This window comes from Heptranchias perlo, chromosome 4 (assembly GCF_035084215.1).
Source record: "Heptranchias perlo isolate sHepPer1 chromosome 4, sHepPer1.hap1, whole genome shotgun sequence".
NCBI classification, from domain to species: Eukaryota; Metazoa; Chordata; class Chondrichthyes; order Hexanchiformes; family Hexanchidae; genus Heptranchias; species Heptranchias perlo.
The window spans coordinates 88,976,591-88,997,623 of record NC_090328.1 but is presented as its reverse complement, the minus strand read 5'-3'; the positions used below and the strand labels follow the sequence as shown (position 1 = coordinate 88,997,623).

General features: G+C 44.6%; 1 protein-coding gene across 1 annotated transcript in view; it reads left to right on the top strand.

Moving 5' to 3' along the window:
* glis3 (GLIS family zinc finger 3) overlaps positions 1-21,033 on the top strand; it is a 554,300-nt gene that overhangs the window by 455,319 nt on the left and 77,948 nt on the right. The window contains exon 8 of the mRNA XM_067983286.1: positions 15,480-15,645. Coding sequence (XP_067839387.1) covers positions 15,480-15,645 — 166 coding nt within the window. The remainder of the gene's footprint in view (positions 1-15,479; positions 15,646-21,033) is intronic.

The following is a 21,033-nucleotide window of genomic DNA, read 5'->3' as shown; positions in this document are numbered from 1 at the left end:
ACGAGTGGGCACATGGGATTAGGACGACTGCTCATGAGGAGGATAAACAACAGGGACTGGTTGGGTTGAATAGCCAGTTTCCGTGTTGTAATTTCTATGTAATTCTATGTAGTAGGTACAATACGTATAAGGGCACAGGTTTCACACCTAAGGAAACTTGCTCTACTTATGGAAAGTGATTTTTTTTTGTTTTGAACACAAAATAGAAGTATTGAGGATATGCCCAAACTGTAACAAAGGGTTAATGGCATTTTCAGCATAAATAGAAGAGCTTCAACCAGTGCCTGTTTTTTTTCAGATGTGCTGTCCAAAATTATACTCTATGACGTAGAACCTTAATGGAGATTTTAGTGACTTAGAAGTCTTATCATCTGTCACATGTTTTAATTAATAGAATAGCTTTCTAAATTTGTGTGTTTAGCATTCACAGGATCCATCAGTCAGTCAACAAGTGTTTGTTTTCTTAGTAATGGAGTGCAAGAGACAGGTGCTATTGTTCGCCATCAAATTAGCTAAGGGGTTTGGTGTCAGGGACAAACTAGCTCTTGTCCTGTCACTCTGACAGGCACCTGATGCAGCAAAAAGGGCCTGTCTAGTCATCCTCCTGCTAGATAATAAACAACGGCTATCAAAGGGCTGAAAAGAATTCAGCTTTTGTCTAAAATAACATTATTCCATACATTATTAATGTTGTGATGATGAAGGGATTAAAATGATGAATCCACTTCCGCAGCCAGCTGGTTTTTCATATGGCAGTCATTGCAAGAATGAGCATCAATATCCTGCTGACTTTTTTTAAAAAAGGAAAATTAATATATTTTAATAACAAGAGCCTAAATTCTCAAAACTGGGAATTTGGCTATGTAGGGCATTGTAATTGATTTTTTTTGTTACGGCTGAAAGGGATTTAGTCCAAGACATGAGTCTTTGAGACGCAGACACATAATGGCTAAATCCCATGTCTCTCTTTTTTTATTGTAATATTATTGACTAATGGGTGCTTGACATTTGCCTTTGGGTTCTTGAATATCTCAGTGTACTACAGTATTTAACAGTACACCAATCTGTCCTACACATGGACTTTCCAGTCCCGATTAGGCTCTAAGATCAGATACTTTTTTAGTGTAAGTCAGTATATGTTTCGAGGATGGCTGACAGTGAGCTTCAAGAAAGCAATTCACTTAGTTCAATCAAATAATTCTTATTGGAATCACAAACCACAAAAGCAAAACATAAGTGGTTTGTAAACATTGCCGGAACACTCACTCCCAGCCATTTGTTATTTTTTTCATGCGCTTCAGTTAATTTAACCTTCCGATCACCACAGACAGGCTTCAGGAACCACCAAAAGGTAAACCTGCTGGCAGAACCCCTTTCGGCACATAAAAATGCATTAAAAAGCCTTCGAAGTCAGGGATTTTAATTGGCTGAAAAGACAGTCTTTAAAGCCAGGCTTCAATCTATAAAAGCCTAGGCCCAGAACTTATAGAATCATAGAATCATAGAAGTTTACAACATGGAAACAGGCCCTTCGGCCCAACATGTCCATGTCGCCCAGTTTATACCACTAAGCTAGTCCCAATTGCCTGCACTTGGCCCATATCCCTCTATACCCATCTTACCCATGTAACTGTCCAAATGCTTTTTAAAAGACAAAATTGTACCCGCCTCTACTACTGCCTCTGGCAGCTCGTTCCAGACACTCAGCACCCTTTGAGTGAAAAAATTGCCCCTCTGGACCCTTTTGTATCTCTCCCCTCTCACCTTAAATCTATGTCCCCTCGTTATAGACTCCCCTACCTTTGGGAAAAGATTTTGACTATCTACCTTATCTATGCCCCTCATTATTTTATAGACTTCTATAAGATCACCCCTCAACCTCCTACTCTCCAGGGAAAAAAGTCCCAGTCTATCTAACCACTCCCTATAAGTCAAACCATCAAGTCCCGGCAGCATCCCAGTAAATCTTTTCTGCACTCTTTCTAGTTTAATAATATCCTTTCTATAATAGGGTGACCAGAACTGTACACAGTATTCCAAGTGTGGCCTAACTAATGTCTTGTACAACTTCAACAAGACATCCCAACTCCTGTATTCAATGTTCTGACCAATGAAACCAAGCAAGCTGAATGCCTTCTTCACCACCCTATCCACCTGTGACTCCACTTTCAAGGAGCTATGAACCTGTACTCCTAGATCTCTTTGTTCTATAACTCTCCCCAACGCCCTACCATTAACGGAGTAGGTCCTGGCCCGATTTGATCTCCCAAAATGCATCACCTCACATTTATCTAAATTAAACTCCATCTGCCATTCATCGGCCCACTGGCCCAATTTATCAAGATCCCGTTGCAATCCTAGATAACCTTCTTCACTGTCCACGATGCCACCAATCTTGGTGTCATCTGCAAACTCACTAACCATGCCTCCTAAATTCTCATCCAAATCATTAATATAAATAACAAATAACAGCGGACCCAGCACCGATCCCTGAGGCACACCGCTGGTCACAGGCCTCCAATTTGAAAAACAACCCTCTACAACCACCCTCTGTCTTCTGTCGTCAAGCCAATGTTGTATCCAATTGGCTACCTCACCTTGGATCCCGTGAGATTTAACCTTATGTAACAACCTACCATGCGGTACCTTGTCAAAGGCTTTGCTAAAGTCCATGTAGACCACGTCTACTGCACAGCCCTCATCTATCTTCTTGGTTACCCCTTCAAAAAACTCAATCAAATTCGTGAGACATGATTTTCCTCTCACAAAACCATGCTGACTGTTCCTAATCGGTCCCTGCCTCTCCAAATGCCCGTAGATCCTGTCTCTCAGAATACCCTCTAACAACTTACCCACTACAGATGTCAGGCTCACCGGTCTGTAGTTCCCAGGCTTTTCCCTGCTGCCCTTCTTAAACAAAGGTACAACATTTGCTACCCTCCAATCTTCAGGCACCTCACCTGTAGCGGTGGATGATTCAAATATCTCTGCTAGGGGACCCGCAATTTCCTCCCTAACCTCCCATAACGTCCTGGGATACATTTCATCAGGTCCCGGAGATTTATCCACCTTGATGCGCGTTAAGACTTCCAGCACCTCCCTCTCTGTAATATGTACACTCCTCAAGACATCACTATTTATTTCCCCAAGTTCCCTAACATCCATGCCTTTCTCAACCGTAAATACCGATGCGAAATATTCATTTAGGATCTCACCCATCTCTTGTGGTTCCGCACATAGATGACCTTGTTGATCCTTCAGAGGCCCTACTTTCTCCCTAGTTACTCTTTTGCCCTTTATGTATTTGTAGAAGCTCTTTGGATTCACCTTTGCCTTATCTGCCAAAGCAATCTCATGTCCCCTTTTTGCCCTCCTGATTTCTCTCTTAACTCTACTCCGGCAATCTCTATACTCTTCAAGGGATCCACTTGATCCCAGCTGTCTATGCATGTCATATGCCTCCTTCTTCTTTCTGACTTGGGCCTCAATCTCCCGAGTCATCCAAGGTTCCCTACTTCTACCAGCCTTGCCCTTTACTTTATAAGGAATGTGCTTACCCTGAACCCTGGTTAACACATTTTTGAAGGACTCCCACTTACCAGACGTCCCTTTGCCTGCCAACAGACTCTCCCAATCAACTTCTGAAAGTTCCTGTCTAATACCATTAAAATTGGCCTTTCCCCAATTTAGAATTTTAACTTTTGGGCCAGACCTATCCTTCTCCATAGCTATCTTAAAACTAATGGAATTATGATCACTGGTCCCAAAGTGATCCCTCACTAACACTTCTGTCACCTGCCCTTCCTTATTTCCCAAGAGGAGGTCAAGTTTTGCCCCCTCTCTAGTCGGGCCATCCACATACTGAATGAGAAATTCCTCCTGAATACACTCAACAAATTTCTCTCCATCCAAGCCCCTAATGCTATGGCTGTCCCAGTCAATGTTGGGAAAGTTAAAGTCCCCTACTATTACCACCCTATTTTTCTTGCAGCTGTCTGTAATCTCCTTACATATTTGCTCCTCAATTTCCCGTTGACTATTTGGGGGTCTGTCGTACAATCCTATCAACGTGATCTCTCCCTTCTTATTTTTCAGTTCTACCCATATAGACTCAGTGGGCAAACCCTCGGATATATCCTCTTTCACTACTGCCGTGATGTTCTCCCTAATCAAGAACGCAACTCCCCCTCCTCTCTTACCTCCTGCTCTATCTTTCCTATAGCATCTGTACCCTGGAACATTGAGCTGCCAGTCCTGCCCCTCCCTTAGCCATGTTTCAGTAATAGCTATAACATCCCAGTCCCATGTACCCATCCATGCCCTGAGTTCATCTGCCTTGCCCATCAGACTTCTTGCATTGAAATAAATGCAGTTTAATCTAGACTTCCCTTGGTCTTTGCCGTGCTTTCTCAGATCATTTGTCCGGTCATGTTTTGTACACTCTCCCTTACTGCCTTTTGTTTCTGTCACCACTTTACTTCCCACTGACTTCCTGCATCGATTCCCATCCCCCTGCCACTTTAGTTTAAACCCTCCCCAACAGCACTAGCAAACACTCCCCCTAGGACATTGGTTCCAGTCCTGCCCAGATGCAGACCGTCCAATTTGTAGTGGTCCCACCTCCCCCAGAATCGGTTCCAATGTCCCAGGAATTTGAATCCCTCCCTCTTGCACCATCTCTCAAGCCACGTATTCATCCTAGCTATCCTGTCATTCCTGCTCTGACTAGCCTGTGGCACTGGTAGCAATCCTGAGATTACTACCTTTGAGGTCCTACTTTTTAGTTTAACTCCTAACTCCCTAAATTCAGCTTGTAGGACCTCATCCCGTTTTTTGCCTATATCGTTGGTACCTATATGCACCACGACAACTGGCTGTTCACCCTCCCCCTCCAGAATGTTCTGCAGCCGCTCCGAGACATCCCTGACCCTTGCACCAGGGAGGCAACATACCATCCTGGAGTCTCGGTTGCATCCGCAGAAACGCCTGTCTATTCCCCTTACAATCGAGTCCCCTATCACTATAGCTCTGCCACTCTTTTTCCTGCCCTCCTGTGCAGCAGAGCCAGCCACGGTGCCATGAACCTGGCCGCTGCTGCCTTCCCCTGGTGAGCCATCTCCCACAACAGTATCCAAAACGGTATACCTGTTTGAGAGGGGGATGGCCACAGGGGACCCCTGCACTACCTGCCTGCACCTCTTACTCTTCCTGGTGGTCACCCATTCACTTCCTGCCTGTACTGCCTTTACCTGCGGTGTGACCAACTCGCTAAACGTGCTATCCACGAGTTTCTCTGCATCGCGGATGCTCCACAGTGAGTCCACCCGCAGCTCCAGCTCCGAGGTACGATCGGTCAGTAGCTGCAGGTGGACACACTTCCTGCACACATGGTCGGCAGGGACACTGGTAATGTCCATGACTTCCCACATCTTGCAGGAGGGGCATATCACGGGTGCGAGGTCTGCTGCCATGATTTGCCTTAGCTTAGTTACCCCTTTTAAATTACGTTGAAATTTGAAAATGTTAACTATACCAGGGACCTAGGTTCACTAAAAAAAAAACTACCTGCTATAAAAGCTGCTTAGTTTCCCAGCTCTTAGTTTAAACCAATGCCCTAATTTAGAGAAGAAAAAAAACAGTTATACTCACCAACCAATCACTTACCTGCTGTCCTGTGACGTCACTCCTTGGTTTTCTGTTGTTGTTTTTGATCCGATCAGGTCCGCCGCCGCTCTGGTCTCGGGCCTGGGGCCGCCGCTCTTTTATCCCCGCTCTCGGTCTCTCTCCTCTGCTCCCGCTCAGGTCCGCCGCCCCTCTGGTCTCGGGCCTGGGGCCGCCGCTCTTTTATCTCCGCTCTCGGTCTCTCTCCTCTGCTCCCGCTCAGGTCCGCCGCCGCTCTGGTCTCGGGCCTGGGGCCGCCGCTCTTTTATCCCCGCTCTCGGTCTCTCTCCTCTGCTCCCGCTCAGGTCCGCCGCCCCTCTGGTCTCGGGCCTGGGGCCGCCGCTCTTTTATCTCCGCTCTCGGTCTCTCTCCTCTGCTCCCGCTCAGGTCCGCCGCCGCTCTGGTCTCGGGCCTCGGTCCGCCGCTCTTTTATCCCCGCTCTCGGTCTCTCTCCTCTGCTCCCGATCAGGTCCGCCGCCGCTCTGGTCTCGGGCCTGGGGCCGCCGCTCTTTTATCCCCGCTCTCGGTCTCTCTCCTCTGCTCCCGATCAGGTCCGCCGCCGCTCTGGTCTCAGGCCTGGGGCCGCCGCTCTTTTATCCCCGCTCTCGGTCTCTCTCCTCTGCTCCCGATCAGGTCCGCCGCCGCTCTGGTCTCGGGCCTGGGGCCGCCGCTCTTTTATCCCCGCTCTCGGTCTCTCTCCCCTGCTCCCGCTCAGGTCCGCCGCCGCTCTGGTCTCGGGCCTGGGGCCGCCGCTCTTTTATCCCCGCTCTCGGTCTCTCTCCTCTGCTCCCGATCAGGTCCGCCGCCGCTCTGGTCTCGGGCCTCGGTCCGCCGCTCTTTTATCCCCGCTCTCGGTCTCTCTCCTCTGCTCCCGCTCAGGTCAGCTGCCGCTCTCAGGCAACAACCCCTGCGCCAGAATGGGTAGGCCCGAGGCACACCCGATATTGGGCCTCGGGCCAGCTCACCAGTGAAGAGGATTTCAACTTTGGGCCATTGTGTCGCCGGCAATGGACCTCGAGGAGGGCCTGAGAGGAGGGTAAGCGAATGGGAGAGAGAGCGCGATTGGGTGAGGAGGGTAAGCGATCGGGAGTAAGCCAAGCGGGGGCTGAAAACTGTCTTCGGCAATGGAGCCAAGAGGAGCACTCCTGCACCTCCCTGCTCCACATTCAGGTAAGTATATTAAAAACAATTACCTTTTAGGTGGCGGCCTCCAGCGGTCCTTTTAAGGACCGTTGTTTAGGCCATATGTAGACCATATTTTCCTAAACGCAGCCGCCCCAGCACTGGCTGCATTCAGGGCAGCCCAATTTTGCAAAGGGGGCCTCGAACAGGCATTAAGCCCCTATTTGCTTATGCAAAGGGCCTAACTCCTGTTTCAGGCATGGGCCCTGGATGCCGCTTTTTCTGCTTTTACCAATATAGCGGGCAGCGCACTGCTGGCGCGTAATGAGCGTGTACGCACTGCCCGCCATATTGAATGCTTATGCACCCATTTTGCATCTGAAAAACGGGCATGGCGGCATTGTATTTCTAAGTTTTCCGAAACATGCTTTCACCTCCAAATTAGAGAGTGTGAGTTGAGAGAAAGAAGGAAAATGGCAAGTAAAAGTTTTAAAACTTCAATTTTTGTAGGGAGGGAGCTTTAAAAAGTTACAATAGATTTTGATTTTTAAAAATGTAAGATAACAGTAAGACAGAGAGAAAGAGAAAAATAAAAAGAGAATGGGAGATATTGGAATGATGAAGTGAGCAAAATTAATGATTAAAATGTTTTGTTGTTAATTATAACTGATTGTGTTTGTTTTAGTTTCATTGGCTTAATATTACAATAAAAAAGCTACTCCTGCATTTCTGTAATTATTAGTGTTTATTTTTGCAACACAGTTTTTGAGCTGAAAACATCCAAAATCATCAAGCACAGGGAATATGTAATTTCCCTGAGCCCAGAAAAAGAAAAACATTACCAAATGCTGGAAATGTGAAATGAAATCAGAAAATCCTGGAATTGGACTGCAGGTTGGACAGCATCGATAAAGAGGAAAGACAGGTTAACATTTTGAGTGATTTTCCTAAACCTTCGACTGTTTAAGGCTGAGTGCAGCGAAAGCAGGATGAAAAACAGTAAAAAGACATAGGGGGAAATTTTTGTCTCACCATCGCCCCATTTACACCTGATAACAGCGCAGTAGGAGGAGCAAATTCACGTAAGAAACTGAATTGCTGGAGATCCGCCCGTTACAATTTTTGGGCGGAGCTCAATTTAGGCAGAAACTGGCAAGGGCTTCATTAATATTTGCAAATTGAGGTCAAGTGATGTTGTCAGGACCTCAACCTGTTCCTGACTTGCTCCACGAGCACCTCCATGGATGGTATTGGGGGGCCCTGGACGATGTCTTGCTGAGTGTTGCATCAATAACTGGCACTCCACTGACTACCTTTGAAAAGCACGCTTCCCCTTTAAGGGGCAGCAGGCTCCCTCTAAGTAACAGCTGCTGCACTGGATTTCTTGCCCTCGCAATCAGCGAGTTGCCTATAAGGAGCGTGATTAGTGCTGGCAGCTCACCAGTTGCATTCAATTGAGGCCCGATCACAAAAATTGGTCAGGCCTTCCATCAATCTCATCAGGTGGGCAGAGGGTATGGCTCACTGCTTGCCCAATATATGCTCCACATGAAAATACAATGGGTTGTCTTGCTCAAAATTCAAAATTATTTGTATTACTTCTGTCGGCATCTGAGAATGCACTGAATTCAAAATAAAAAAGACTGAAGTCAAACCCAGCAATACCAATGCTAAAAAAGGCACTGATCAGTCAGACTTACTTTTCTGCAAATTACTATAACTGGACTAAGATCCACTTGTAATAGGTGGTAGATAAACTATTTGTCAACCAAGCCCAGGAGCAATGTGGAACCTCTTTATGTTGTTATTTGCTCGGTCAGCAGCATTAACACATAGCTTATTAACAGCGTTTCCTCTTTTACTGCTTTCCTCTAATCTTCATAATAAAGATTATGATCTTCATAATAAAGATTAAAAATAAGAACTATTGACAGTCTACACGCTGTGAAAAACTTGAAAAACTTGCAATTCTGAGATATTATGAACCCTGCTGAAACTTAGAATTAAAGGGTCACCACTTTCAGAAAAAAGTGCGAGACAAACATTTTTTAAAAAATTTGGTTACAAACACATAACATGATTGCAGATAAATAACATCAAAGTGGATTATTGCAGCATTCAAATGTGGTGATGTCACGATGGCACGTGATTCTTTGGCTCTTCTCCCGGCCCAAACGAAATAAGTGTTTGCCAAACAAATTTACGTGACGTCATTGACCCTTTAATAGACAGATGCAGCTCTTATGATACTGCATTGAATTATATTTATGAAATTTCAAAAACAAACATAATTCTATCTCTTGCCCGAAAGGATCCTGTAACATTTAATAAAAAACAGCATTATTACGGGCATTCAGGTTCTTTATACCACGTGACTTTCTGCTTCACATTTTTGAGTGCAATTTTTATTACCTGCCAGCAACAATTCTGCCAGAAAGCAGCCCATATCTTGAGTGAAATGTCATTGGCCCATAATTTGCTGTCAAAATAACGACGTGGCTAATAGCGTTCGCTGCTACTTATGCGCAAATGCTACAGCAACATCAGACGAGGGCAAATGCGCGATTAAACGCTCAAATCCAAAAGTTGCTGTCCGAGATGCGGCACTCCACAATTAGCCTCACGAAAACGGCAGCTTGCTTTCTGGCTCACCATTAAAGTGCATTGAGCGGCTGTACTTGCACTGTAGTTACGAACTAAACTCGCCACAGAAAGTTAGAGCTGGTCTGAAGTGATGCAAGGAGCCTGTTTTGGAGCCATTTAAGGGCCGCGCTTATTTAATTAAGCCTGGATTAGCTGTCGGAGATTCTTTTAACGTTGTGCTAATTGTTAATTACTGCCAATGAACCTCTCTGGCACCTAAAATTTACTATTGCAAGTATGGAGTCTTATTCCTTCAAGTTTTAATATTTTAAAAACGTGAAATTTAAAATAATTTTTTTAAATTTTTCCTTTCTGTTTTTTTTCACTATCTTTCCCTCTCTTTATTTCCCTTTCTGTATCCGATTTGGCATTGAATTCACCCACTCTAATTTACATTTCCTTGTCAGTCCTTGCGCTGTTTATTTCAATCCTTCAATCTGACCGGTTGCCCCGTTCACTCAGGTCCCAGGTGCCCGGTTTCCCTCGCTGTGAGTTTTTCAGCTCGCACTGCCAGCAACTTATGGCGCAAAATATCGTCGAGATTGAACGGTCATGGGCAGTCTAACTAACGGCGACGCCATTAGATTCACTCCTACAGCAAACTATCGTCTGTTAAGTTTTCAATTAGTCATATGCCGTCAGAGCAGGGTGGGCTCATAAATATGGTTTATTACGACTTTAAAAGAAAAATCCAGGCAAGGGAAGGCATGATTCTAATGTAAACATAATTAAATCTACTCAGTGCTGAATATCCTGGGAAACTTGTTTCTGTTTAAAGTAGAATTCATTAATATTCTCTTACGTGTCTTTGCTACATCAGTAATTAGTAAAACGCATAAACAATCATTCAGTATGCACCTTCACTGGAGGCACTCCGAACAAATGCACACAATAAAAATTACTTTGGTTAGAGCAGTAGCATGTTCTTGGGAAAGAAATACTCAGCTTTTTAATTTGTTACAAACATGTACTGATGTATCTCACTTGAAATCTCTTTTTCTTTTTGGCCAAACAGTTGTTTGACATGTGGAAACTGAACCCCATGCTTGATCTTCTAAATCATACAACTGAGAAATGCACAATTTCTGTTTTCTCCATACAGAATGTGCATACTCTCTGTAAGGCCACACACAACCTAACTAAATCCAGAGAGCTTACGCACGGTTTGGCAAGAGCCAAGTCTTAGGATCCGTCTAAGGTGTCAGGAGTACTGTTGGAGATTAACCAGCAGAGAGCACTAGTAAATTTCTTGCTGCTTGTTCAGTAAGGACCACCCTATCCGTTACTGACTTGCAAGGTTATCTGGAACCAAGTGAAAAGCATCCCAGCTCCCAGTGACTGGTCTCCTCTCCAGGGCCTATTAATAAGCCAGCTGGCTAGTCAATCATCTAATGCCCTGGACCTTCCTGACTCAGATATTGGATTACCAAGTCTGCCATGGAGGATTGACTTGGTTCCAATCTTCCATCCCAGGCATGTCATCTTGGAATCACCTTGACCCTGAAGATTGGCCCACTTGCCTCCCACCCACATTCTCCAAGGAAGATAATTACTAGTTGGTCATTAGACAACTGATAAGCCAGGTTTGAGCCCTTGCTAGACGGAAGCAGGTACCTCACCAGTGGGGTAAGAGGGAATAAAGCAATAAAAACTGTCATTGTCAGCTTATGCTGTTTGAGTTATAGCTCCTGCCAGCTGATTGTGAAAGCTCAATGATGGTTACTGTGGAACAGTATACAGCTCGGACCCTCACAGCAGAAAGAGGATGTGTGGTGCTGAATGGCACATGAGAGTAGAATTGATGGTATCAAATAGAAACTACAGGAATTGTCATTCTCTGAACAAAAAGGATCAGTGATCAAAGATGGCAAACTGATGCACTGGCACAGCACCACAAAGTGGAGAAACGTAGTTTTAATTATGTACACTTTGCTGAGCGCCTGTTTTCTTCCATAGTCCTATGGGAGAGACAGTGAACTGTGGCCAGAGCAAATAAGAAGGAAAAGCTTCATTGGGTCATTGTCACTTGCCTCCTGGCAGCTGACTGAAGAGTGGAGTTGCTGAGGTCCAGGAGCAGATAATTCCAACCTCTTAGCAGCAGCAGATGCAAAGCCTGTTGGGACCTGAACACGGAGAAACAGGAGGAAATAGAGTTCATGTTCTCGTTATGTTTTTAAAAGGTTACTGGCAGCTCTATTTAAAAATACACTCCTCCATAGAACCTCATGTACAAAATTGAAATAGTTGACCTACCAAAAGTTATCTTTGTAAACTGATCTGTGTAATAAAATGAATGTTTCTGGCCACAATTGAATACTGGAGTAATTACAAATGATGCTGACGCGGTCAACAATGGATCCTGCAAATGTCATGCATGTTTAGCAATTCCACCAAAAAACTGAGTAGAAAACAATAAAAAGTAATTTCAAATAATATTGGGCCAGATTTTGTTGGAGCGGGGCATCTTGTGGTGTGCCCCGTTAGTTTGACTTACAATTACACATTTAGGTTTTTTAAATTTTTGCCCATGGTGTTGCTGTAAGTGCAAGCTGATAACACTGCCAGGGCAACAGGGCATCTGGGACCTTGGTGAACAACGAGACAGTGTATCTCTTCAACCAATGAGAATAAACAGAGGAAGGACTGAGAAGGAGGGTGAATTTGAGTGGGTGAATTCAATGTCAAATCAGATAAAGAAAGAGAAATAAAGAGAGGGAAATAAAGATTGGATTAACAGAGTGAGAAAAAAGGGACAGAATGCAAAAGTAAGAAAATAATTTTTTTAATTTAAAATTTGACATTTTTTAAATCTCCTAAAACAATTCACAACCTGAAGGAATGAGACTCCATACTTTTAATTGTTCACTTTCTGGGCAAGAGAGGTTGATTGGCAGTCATTAACAATTATCACATTGTTAAAAGAGTACTTATGCTAATAATTACTAGACTTAACTTTATGCACGTTTAATGGGCAATTAATGTGCAAATGCAGCAACTTCATGAAAATCACGGGGCAGTTAAGCACGAGATGCCGTTTATGCGAACCTAATGGCAGAGCACGCAAATCGGCCAGCAACTTGTGGTGATTCGCAATTCATGGGGTATCTCTTCCTTGCTACAAGTTGCTGGCCGATTTGCGCATTAATAACGGCGTGCGTCATACACACACCATTATTTTTTCAGCAAAATCTAGCCCAATACACACTTCACGGGCATTATTCAAAAGTTGGCCTTAATGTAAAGCTATTTTACCTTAATATCAGTCTATAACTGTCTTCATGTATTTGGTATTTGTAGAAATAATAATCCTATATTAAAATTGTGTAAAGGAGAAAAGAGTCTACAACCAGATCCTATAATCTCAAATTCTAATTAATACCATAAGTACCAGCTCCAGATTAATCTCAAAATCTTCCAGTCACAAAAGCAATGAAAATTACTGATATGTTCTCCTGCCATGCCCAATCAATTGTTCCACCTGTCAATCACTTTACATGTCTCAAGATGAACTTAAAAGCAATCCACCAGTAAGAAAAACAGGGGTGACTTTTACTAATACAGAAGGATCCAGACAATGAACATAAACCCCCGAGGCAACACTTAATGTAAATGTATTGCAGCATGCTTGTCGTTATTGTGCTGCATACCACAGGACTGTTACAAGTGTATTTTGTTACCTATAAATAATTTTAGCTTTCACTGTCAGAGATGAACCCAGATACATTGCTGTGACACAAAGGATTTTAAAATTATTGCTTCTTGTGTAAATGAGTATTATTAAATGTAAGCATAATTTTACAGGATCTGTATTTATTTGATTCCATTGACTTACGACAAGAGTATGAGGTACCAGGGGGTAACTTCAAGGTTGTAATTTAAACTTTGCACCCCTTCTTTTGTTTTACAATGATCACCTGAACCTCCTGATTGGATTCCTGTTTTGAAATGACTTGCAAGTATCAATTAGTCTCTATGTATTCAGTTTAACATTTTTATAAAATACCAGTTCATTGGGTGTTATGCTGACACACAATTTTGGATCTACAACCAACTGCACAATGGATTAGTAAAATATATCTTGCATCAAAATCCTTCTTAATTCTATTCATTCTACTGTGGGCTTGTGCATGGCGCAGGGTGCATGTCATTGGGAGATTCCAAAAAGGTGAAAGAGATCATTTTAAAATTAGGTTTCAAAAATACAAGCAGAATTACTCTCCAGTTTCATTATCAGAACGTAGATACAATGGCACCATCTACGTAGGAATAGGGACATAGGAACAGGAGTAGGCCATTCAGCCCTTCGAGCCTGTTCCACCATTCAATTAGATCATGAATAATCTACATATCAGACTTTTTTTTTCATTATCAATTTATTGCATTCATTCTTTATTTGTAAATGGATCACACCATGGGCTAAAGTGCTGTTTTGAAAGAAAATTTTAATTTAAAAAAGCATGTTCAGAGACACATGATTTTTTTTACATTATGCTTTATCAGAAAAAGAAGTAATGCATTAAAATTTTGTGACCTCATATCATAGCAGTGACAATTATTTTAGTTTTTTAGTTATGGCATCATAATAAATAGTTATTATTAATGGTCTTGAAAAATAATATTCTTCCGTATCTTTTTTGTTTGAAAAGTGAATACATCTGGCTATAGATACAAGTTTAGTAATTACTTCAGAACACGTGAGCTTTCAAAAATAGACTAGCCCCTAAACTCGTTAGCACCGGAAATCGGGTGCAATTGCGGAAGTGCGTGACGACGGCGAGCCAGGACGGAGAGGCCCAAGGTTCGTCCTATATTCAGGCCTCATCATAAGAATTCAATTGATCTGCGGGTGCCAATCAGACACCCTAATACAGCTCACCTGTCGGGGCTTTACCAATTACACTTCGCGCTGAGGCCCACAGATATGCCTGGGGGATGGAGGTGATCAGGCACGAAGGCGGGCCGTCTGACAGTAGCCCGCAGTTGTTTTGTGCAGCTTGGATGAGCACTGCTGTTACTTCCGACACCACAAGAACTATTTACACTGCTGTAAGTTTTATGGCCTTTTTTTGAGCAGTCACCAATGGTCCCTTAAAGGATCGCTGGTTAGACTCCTCAAGACCCGGAAGTACTAGTCTGAGCTAGTGCAGTGCAAGCTCCGACTAGGAGAAACAAATTTAGCCATTCAGGTCTGAAATGGGCACAGGAGCCCTGTGCTCATTTCAGGCTGCTGCCAGGGCTGCCTAAAAAAAGGCCTTGACCAATTTAACAGTAGCCCGTGCAAATCAGGCACAGGCCTCTGCTCTGCTAAATTAGTTGTCATTGTGCCAGTTTTAGGCCCATAAAACGGACACAACAGTTTTGAATTTAAGCCCTAATATATTAGCAAGTTTTTAGACATTTTGCTCTGTAATTTAAATAAAAGACAACAATTTTGAAATGAAGAGTAATAAAATAGATTTAATCTTAAATACTTTGCACTGTACTAATTCTAATCTACATACATTTATATATTGAAATCCACATACAAATATACTGTCACCTACACACTTTGTAATCTGCACACATTTATACTGTATTTACACTATATTTATACCTAACTGCTTCAAAAGGGTTTTGCATTTTTGTGACTCTTATAAATGTTTTCTCAGAAAAGAGAACGGGCCTGTTTTGAATCCTAAATATCTAGATAATTCACAGACACTTAGCACTTTCAAAGAATGCAATACAGTAGGAACTCACAACTTTCTTAGGCTATTTCTAACAAAGATAATTGAAAATCCTTCAACTAACAAGTAGAAACCAAGAAAGTTAGCTATGCTGTGCTCTTACAAAATTTGCTGACAATTTTATTTCAAATTCAGGATTTTTCCAAAGGCAAAATTATTGAATCATTTTTCATATTGTTGAAAGTTGAACCTGATCATCTTTCATACCAAGGCACCATCTGCTATTCTCAGGGGAGGAATGACTTATACATTTAACTGTGAGTGCATTGAGACTGAGAGAAATTCTGGCTGTGTTAAGTAATGCTATATTTTTATGCGTCTCTTCAGGAATGTTTTCCAGCACACATTCAAGCCGAAGTGGAACAGCAACAGGCATCATACCTTCTTCCCATCCTCCAAACCATCCGTCCCCTGTGCACAATATGCAAGGAAGCCCCCACAACCCACAGACACAGCTACCCCCACTCCCTGTGGTAGAAGAGGGCAATGAGAGGTAGGTGAATGTTTGTCAGATTACAATATGTTTTGATGTCATTTTTATTTTCATCAATACTTGGTTTACCTCTGATATTAGTAGTCTATTGCTATATACATTTCTCTTTGTGCTTCATTAAATGAAAATGGGATGCCACATAGCTCAGCCATTTGAGCACTGGCCCTGGATTCAAATTCTGACAGGGTCCACTCAGCCAATAATAGGAACATAGGAACAGGAGTAGGCCATTCAGCCCCTCGAGCCTGCTCCGCCATTTGATAAGATCATGGCTGATCTGTGATCTAACTCCACATACCCGCCTTTGGCCCATAATCCCTTAATACCTTTGGTTGCCAAAAAGCTATCTATCTCAGATTTAAATTTAGCAATTGAGCTAGTATCAATTGCCATTTGCGGAAGACAGTTCCAAACTTCTACAACCCTTTGTGTGTAGAAATGTTTTCTAATCTCGCTCCTGAAAGGTCTGGCTCTAATTTTTAGACTGTACCCCCTACTCCTAGAATCCCCAACCAGCGGAAATAGTTTCTCTCCATCCACCCTATCTGTTCCCCTTCTAAGGTGGATAAAATGAATACAGTATCTTAGGATATCAAGATAAAATCAGGAGTGCTTGCCATGCTTTTTATAATATTTGTCCTTGGACACTCCTAGATGGTAAGTAATGGAAATGGGGACTAACGCTGCACCAAATTGACAGTTTTGAGACTGACTTCCATGGGCACTTTCTCTTTCTCCCTCTTTCTTTACCAAACGGTAATGAAGGGAGCTCAGTTGAATAAATATTACAGGTGAGTGCATTTCCAACAGAAATCAGATAACTTACTTCGCAAATGGCCCAATAAGTTAAGTGTTCTTGTTCCTACTAAGTAAAGGTCATGAACATAATACTAAAACCCAAACCTGAAAAGAATTGGATTAATAAAGAAAATGATACTGTGTTACACAAACATGTACCTACAATATCTGTGGAATACTGTATCAGTATAGCCCTGAAACTGTGAGGCACTGCTCCTAGCATAAACTTTTGCTCAACACAAGTGCAAATTGGAGAATCAAGTATGGAGATCAGCGTGCCTGACTTGCAGTGCTTTCAATTTTCAGGCCATTAAACAAAAGTAGTGTAACAATTCAGGCTTAAAGAACAGTATGGTTTCCTAAGGCAGACCTGAGTTCCCTATAATCCAAAACCTTTATTTTTTATGTGTGCAGAGGAATGAGAGCAGTCTACCACAGAATTATTAGTTACCCTTTTAAACGTTTAATTTTTGTTACATGGGAATGGTGCGGTTGAGGGGTTAAAATCGTGACTGGGGGCTCCCCGCACTCTTCCCACACTGTTCCTGCGCCACCACCCCCCACCCCCCACCCCCCGCCCCGCCCCCGGCCATCATTTTAAATCATTGGTTTTTGGCAGCGTATCAGGCAACCACCCCAGGCAAGCAGGGTCTTCATTAAAATGACATCCTACCTGCCCCCACTGCATTTAATCCTGAAATTGCTGGTGCCCCGCCCAGTCCTGGACCCACCAACAAAACCTAGTTTGGATTGGTGTCTGACAGCTCCAGAAGCAGGATAAAAGAGGGCTCTGAGTTGCAGCTCACTGGATCTGAGGATCTTTTGCTCATCTGGTTTGCCATGAAAGTTTCCAGCTTCCAGATCGCTACTTCTACACTTTTGTTGCCTTACAACACTTCAGTCAGATTTCTCTACTAACTATGCATGCCATTCTTGCTTCTTTTTTCTGGACGAAACAAGACTTGGAGAAGGAGGAGCAACAGCAATCTCACCAAATATTAGCACCAGCGCCTTGGCCTCTTAGAAAACAACAGGGGAGTGGGGGGGAACAGGAACACGCAGGCGGCCATACCTCACACAAAGTTCTAGAGGCCAACAGTCACCTTCTTGGACCTCTGAGGAGCAGTGCTGGAAGAGGCTGTGTTTCTCCTGGCAGGCTGTCGCTGACCTCTGCAGCCCCCTGAAGTAAGACCTGCTGCCTGCTGGACCAGGAGGGTCATGCCGCCAATGGACCTCAAAGTCATCAAAACCCTCAATTGTTATGCCTCCGGATCCATTCAGTGTGCTACAGGGGACATAGAATCATAGAATAGAATCATAGAATGTTTTTTTTTATTCGTTCATGGGATGTGGGCGCCGCTGGCGAGGCCAGCATTTGTTGCCCATCCCTAATTGCCCTTGAGAAGGTGGTGGTGAGCTGCCTTCTTGAACCACTGCAGTCCATGTGGTGAAGGTTCTCCCACAGTGCTGTTAGGTTGGGAGTTCCAGGATTTTGACCCAGCGACGATGAAGGAACGGTGATATATTCCCAAGTCGGGATGGTGTGTGACTTGGAGGAGAACGTGCAGGTGGTGTTGTTCCCATGTGCCTGCTGCCCTTGTCCTTCTAGGTGGTAGAGGTCGCAGGTTTGGGAGGTGCTGTCGAAGAAGCCTTGGCAAGTTGCTGCAGTGCATCCTGTGGATGGTACACACTGCAGCTACAGTGCGCCGGTGGTGAAAGGAGTGAATGTTTAGGGTGGTGGATGGGGTGCTAATCAAGTGGGCTGCTTTGTCCTGGATGGTGTCGAGCTTCTTGAGTGTTGTTGGAGCTGCACTCATCCAGGCAAGTGGAGAGTATTCCATCACACTCCTGACTTGTGCCTTGTAGATGGTGGAAAGGCTTTGGGGAGTCAGGAGGTGAGTTACTCGCCACAGAATACCCAGCCTCTGACCTGCTCTCGTAGCCACAGTATTTATATGGCTGGTCCAGTTAAGTTTCTGGTCAATGGTGACCCCCAGGATGTTGATGGTGGGGGATTCGGCGATGGTAATGCCATGGAATGTCAAGGGGAGGTGGTTAGACTCTCTCTTGTTGGAGATGGTCATTGCCTGGCACTTGTCTGGTGCGAATGTTACTTGCCACTTATCAGCCCAAGCCTGGATGTTGTCCAGGTCTTGCTGCATGAGGGCATGGACTGCTTCATTATCTAAGGGGTTGTGAACGGAACTGAACACTGTGCAGTCATCAGTGAACATCCCCATTTCTGACCTTATGATGGAGGGAAGGTCATTGATGAAACAGCTGAAGATGGTTGGGCCAAGGACACTGCCCTGAGGAACTCCTGCAGCAATGTCCTGGGGCTGAGATGATTGGCCTCCAACAACCACTACTATCTTCCTTTGTGCTAGGTATGACTCCGGCCACTGGAGAGTTTTCCCCCTGATTCCCATTGACTTCAATTTAGCTAGGACTCCTTGGTGCCACACTCGGTCAAATGCTGCCTTGGTGTCAAGGGCAGTCACTCTCACCTCACCTCTGTAATTCAGCTCTTTTGTCCATGTTTGGACCATGGCTGTAATGAGGTCAGGAGTCGAGTGGTCCTGGCGGAACCCAAACTGAGCATCGGTGAGCAGGTTATTGGTGAGTAAGAGCCGCTTGATAGCACTGTCGACGACACCTTCCATCACTTTGCTGATGATTGAGAGTAGACTGATGGGGCGGTAATTGGCCGGATTGGATTTGTCCTGCTTTTTGTGGACAGGACATACCTGGGCAATTTTCCACATTGTCGGGTAGATGCCAATGTTGTAGTTGTACTGGAACAGTTTAGCTAGAGGCGCGACTAGTTCTGGAGCACAAGTCTTCAGCATTACCGGGATGCTGTCGGGGCCCATAGCCTTTGTTGTATCCAGTGCACTCAGCCATTTCTTGATATCATGTGGAGTGAATTGAATTGGCTGAAGACTGGCTTCTGTGATGGTGGGGCTCTCGGGAGGAGGCCGAGATGGATCATCCACTCGGCACTTCTGGCTGAAGATGGTTGCAAACACTTCAGCCTTGTCTTTTGCACTCACGTGCTGGACTCCGCCATCATTGAGGATGGGGATGTTTACAAATCCTCCTCCTCCCGTTAGTTGTTTAATTGTCCACCACTACTCACAACTGGATGTGGCAGGACTGCAGAGCTTTGATCTGATCCGTTGGTTGTGGAATCGCTAAGCTCTGTCTATAGCATGTTGCTTCTGCTGTTTAGCATCCATGTAGTCCTGAGTTGTAGCTTCACCAGGTTGGCACCTCATTTTTAGGTACGCCTGGTGCTGCTCCTGGCATGCTCTTCTACACTCCTCATTGGACCAGGGTTGATCCCCTGGCTTGTTGGTAATGGTAGAGTGAGGAATATGCCGGGCCATGAGGTTACAGATTGTGCTGTAATACAATTCTGCTGCTGCTGATGGCCCACAGCGTCTCATGGGTGCCCAGTTTTGAGTTGCCAGATCTGTTCTGAATCTATCCCATTTAGCACGGTGATAGTGCCACACAACACGTTGGATGGTGTCCTCAGTGCGAAGACGGGACTTCGTCTCCACAAGGACTGTGCGGTGGTCACTCCCACCAATACTGTCATGGACAGATGCATTTGCGACAGGTAGATTGGTGAGGACGAGGTCAATTAGGTTTTTCCCTCGTGTTGGTTCGCTCACCACCTGCCGCAGGCCCAGTCTGGCAGCTATGTCCTTCAGGACTCGGCCAGCTCGGTCAGTAGTGTTGCTACCGAGCCACTCTTGGTAATGGACTTTGAAGTCCCCCACCCAGAGTACATTCTGTGCCCGTGCTACCCTCAGTACTTCCTCCAAGTGGTGCTCACCATGGAGGAGGACTGATTCATCAATTGAGGGAGGACGGTAGGTGGTAATCAGCAGGAGGTTTCCTTGCCCATGTTTGACATGATGCCACGAGATTTCATGGGGTCCAGAGTCAATGTTGAGGACTCCCAGGGCCACTCCCTCCTGACTGTATATCACTGTACCGCCACCTCTGGTGGGTCTGTCCTGCTGGTGGGACAGGACACACCCAGGGATGGTGATGGAAGAGTCTGGGACGTTGGCTGAAAGGTATGATTCTGTGAGTATGGCTATGTCAGGCTGTTGCTTGACTAGTCTGTGGGATAGCTCTCCCAATTTTGGCACAAGTCCCCAGATGTTCGTGAGGAGGACTTTGCAGGGCCAACTGGGCTTGGTTTGCCTTTGTCATGTCTGGTGTCTAGTGGTCCGATGCCGGGTAGACCGTCCGGTTTTATTCTTATTATGACTTTTTTTAGCGAGATTTTACAACTGAGTGGCTTGCTAGGTCATTTCAGAGGGCGATTAAGAATCAGCAACATTGCTGTGGGTCTAGAGTCACATATAGGCCAGATCGGGTAAGGACGGCAGGTTTCCTTCCTACAGCACTACAGAGAGGCCTGCATTTGAAGGAGGCAGAGCACCAGCAGCGTCCGTTGTCATCAGATGATGAAGACCTGGGGGAAGGAGAAGGAGCAGCAGCAGAGGAAGGAGGGCAACCTCAGCATCTTGCAGCCAGCAATGGCGGAGATCAAATCATAGCTCAGTGACT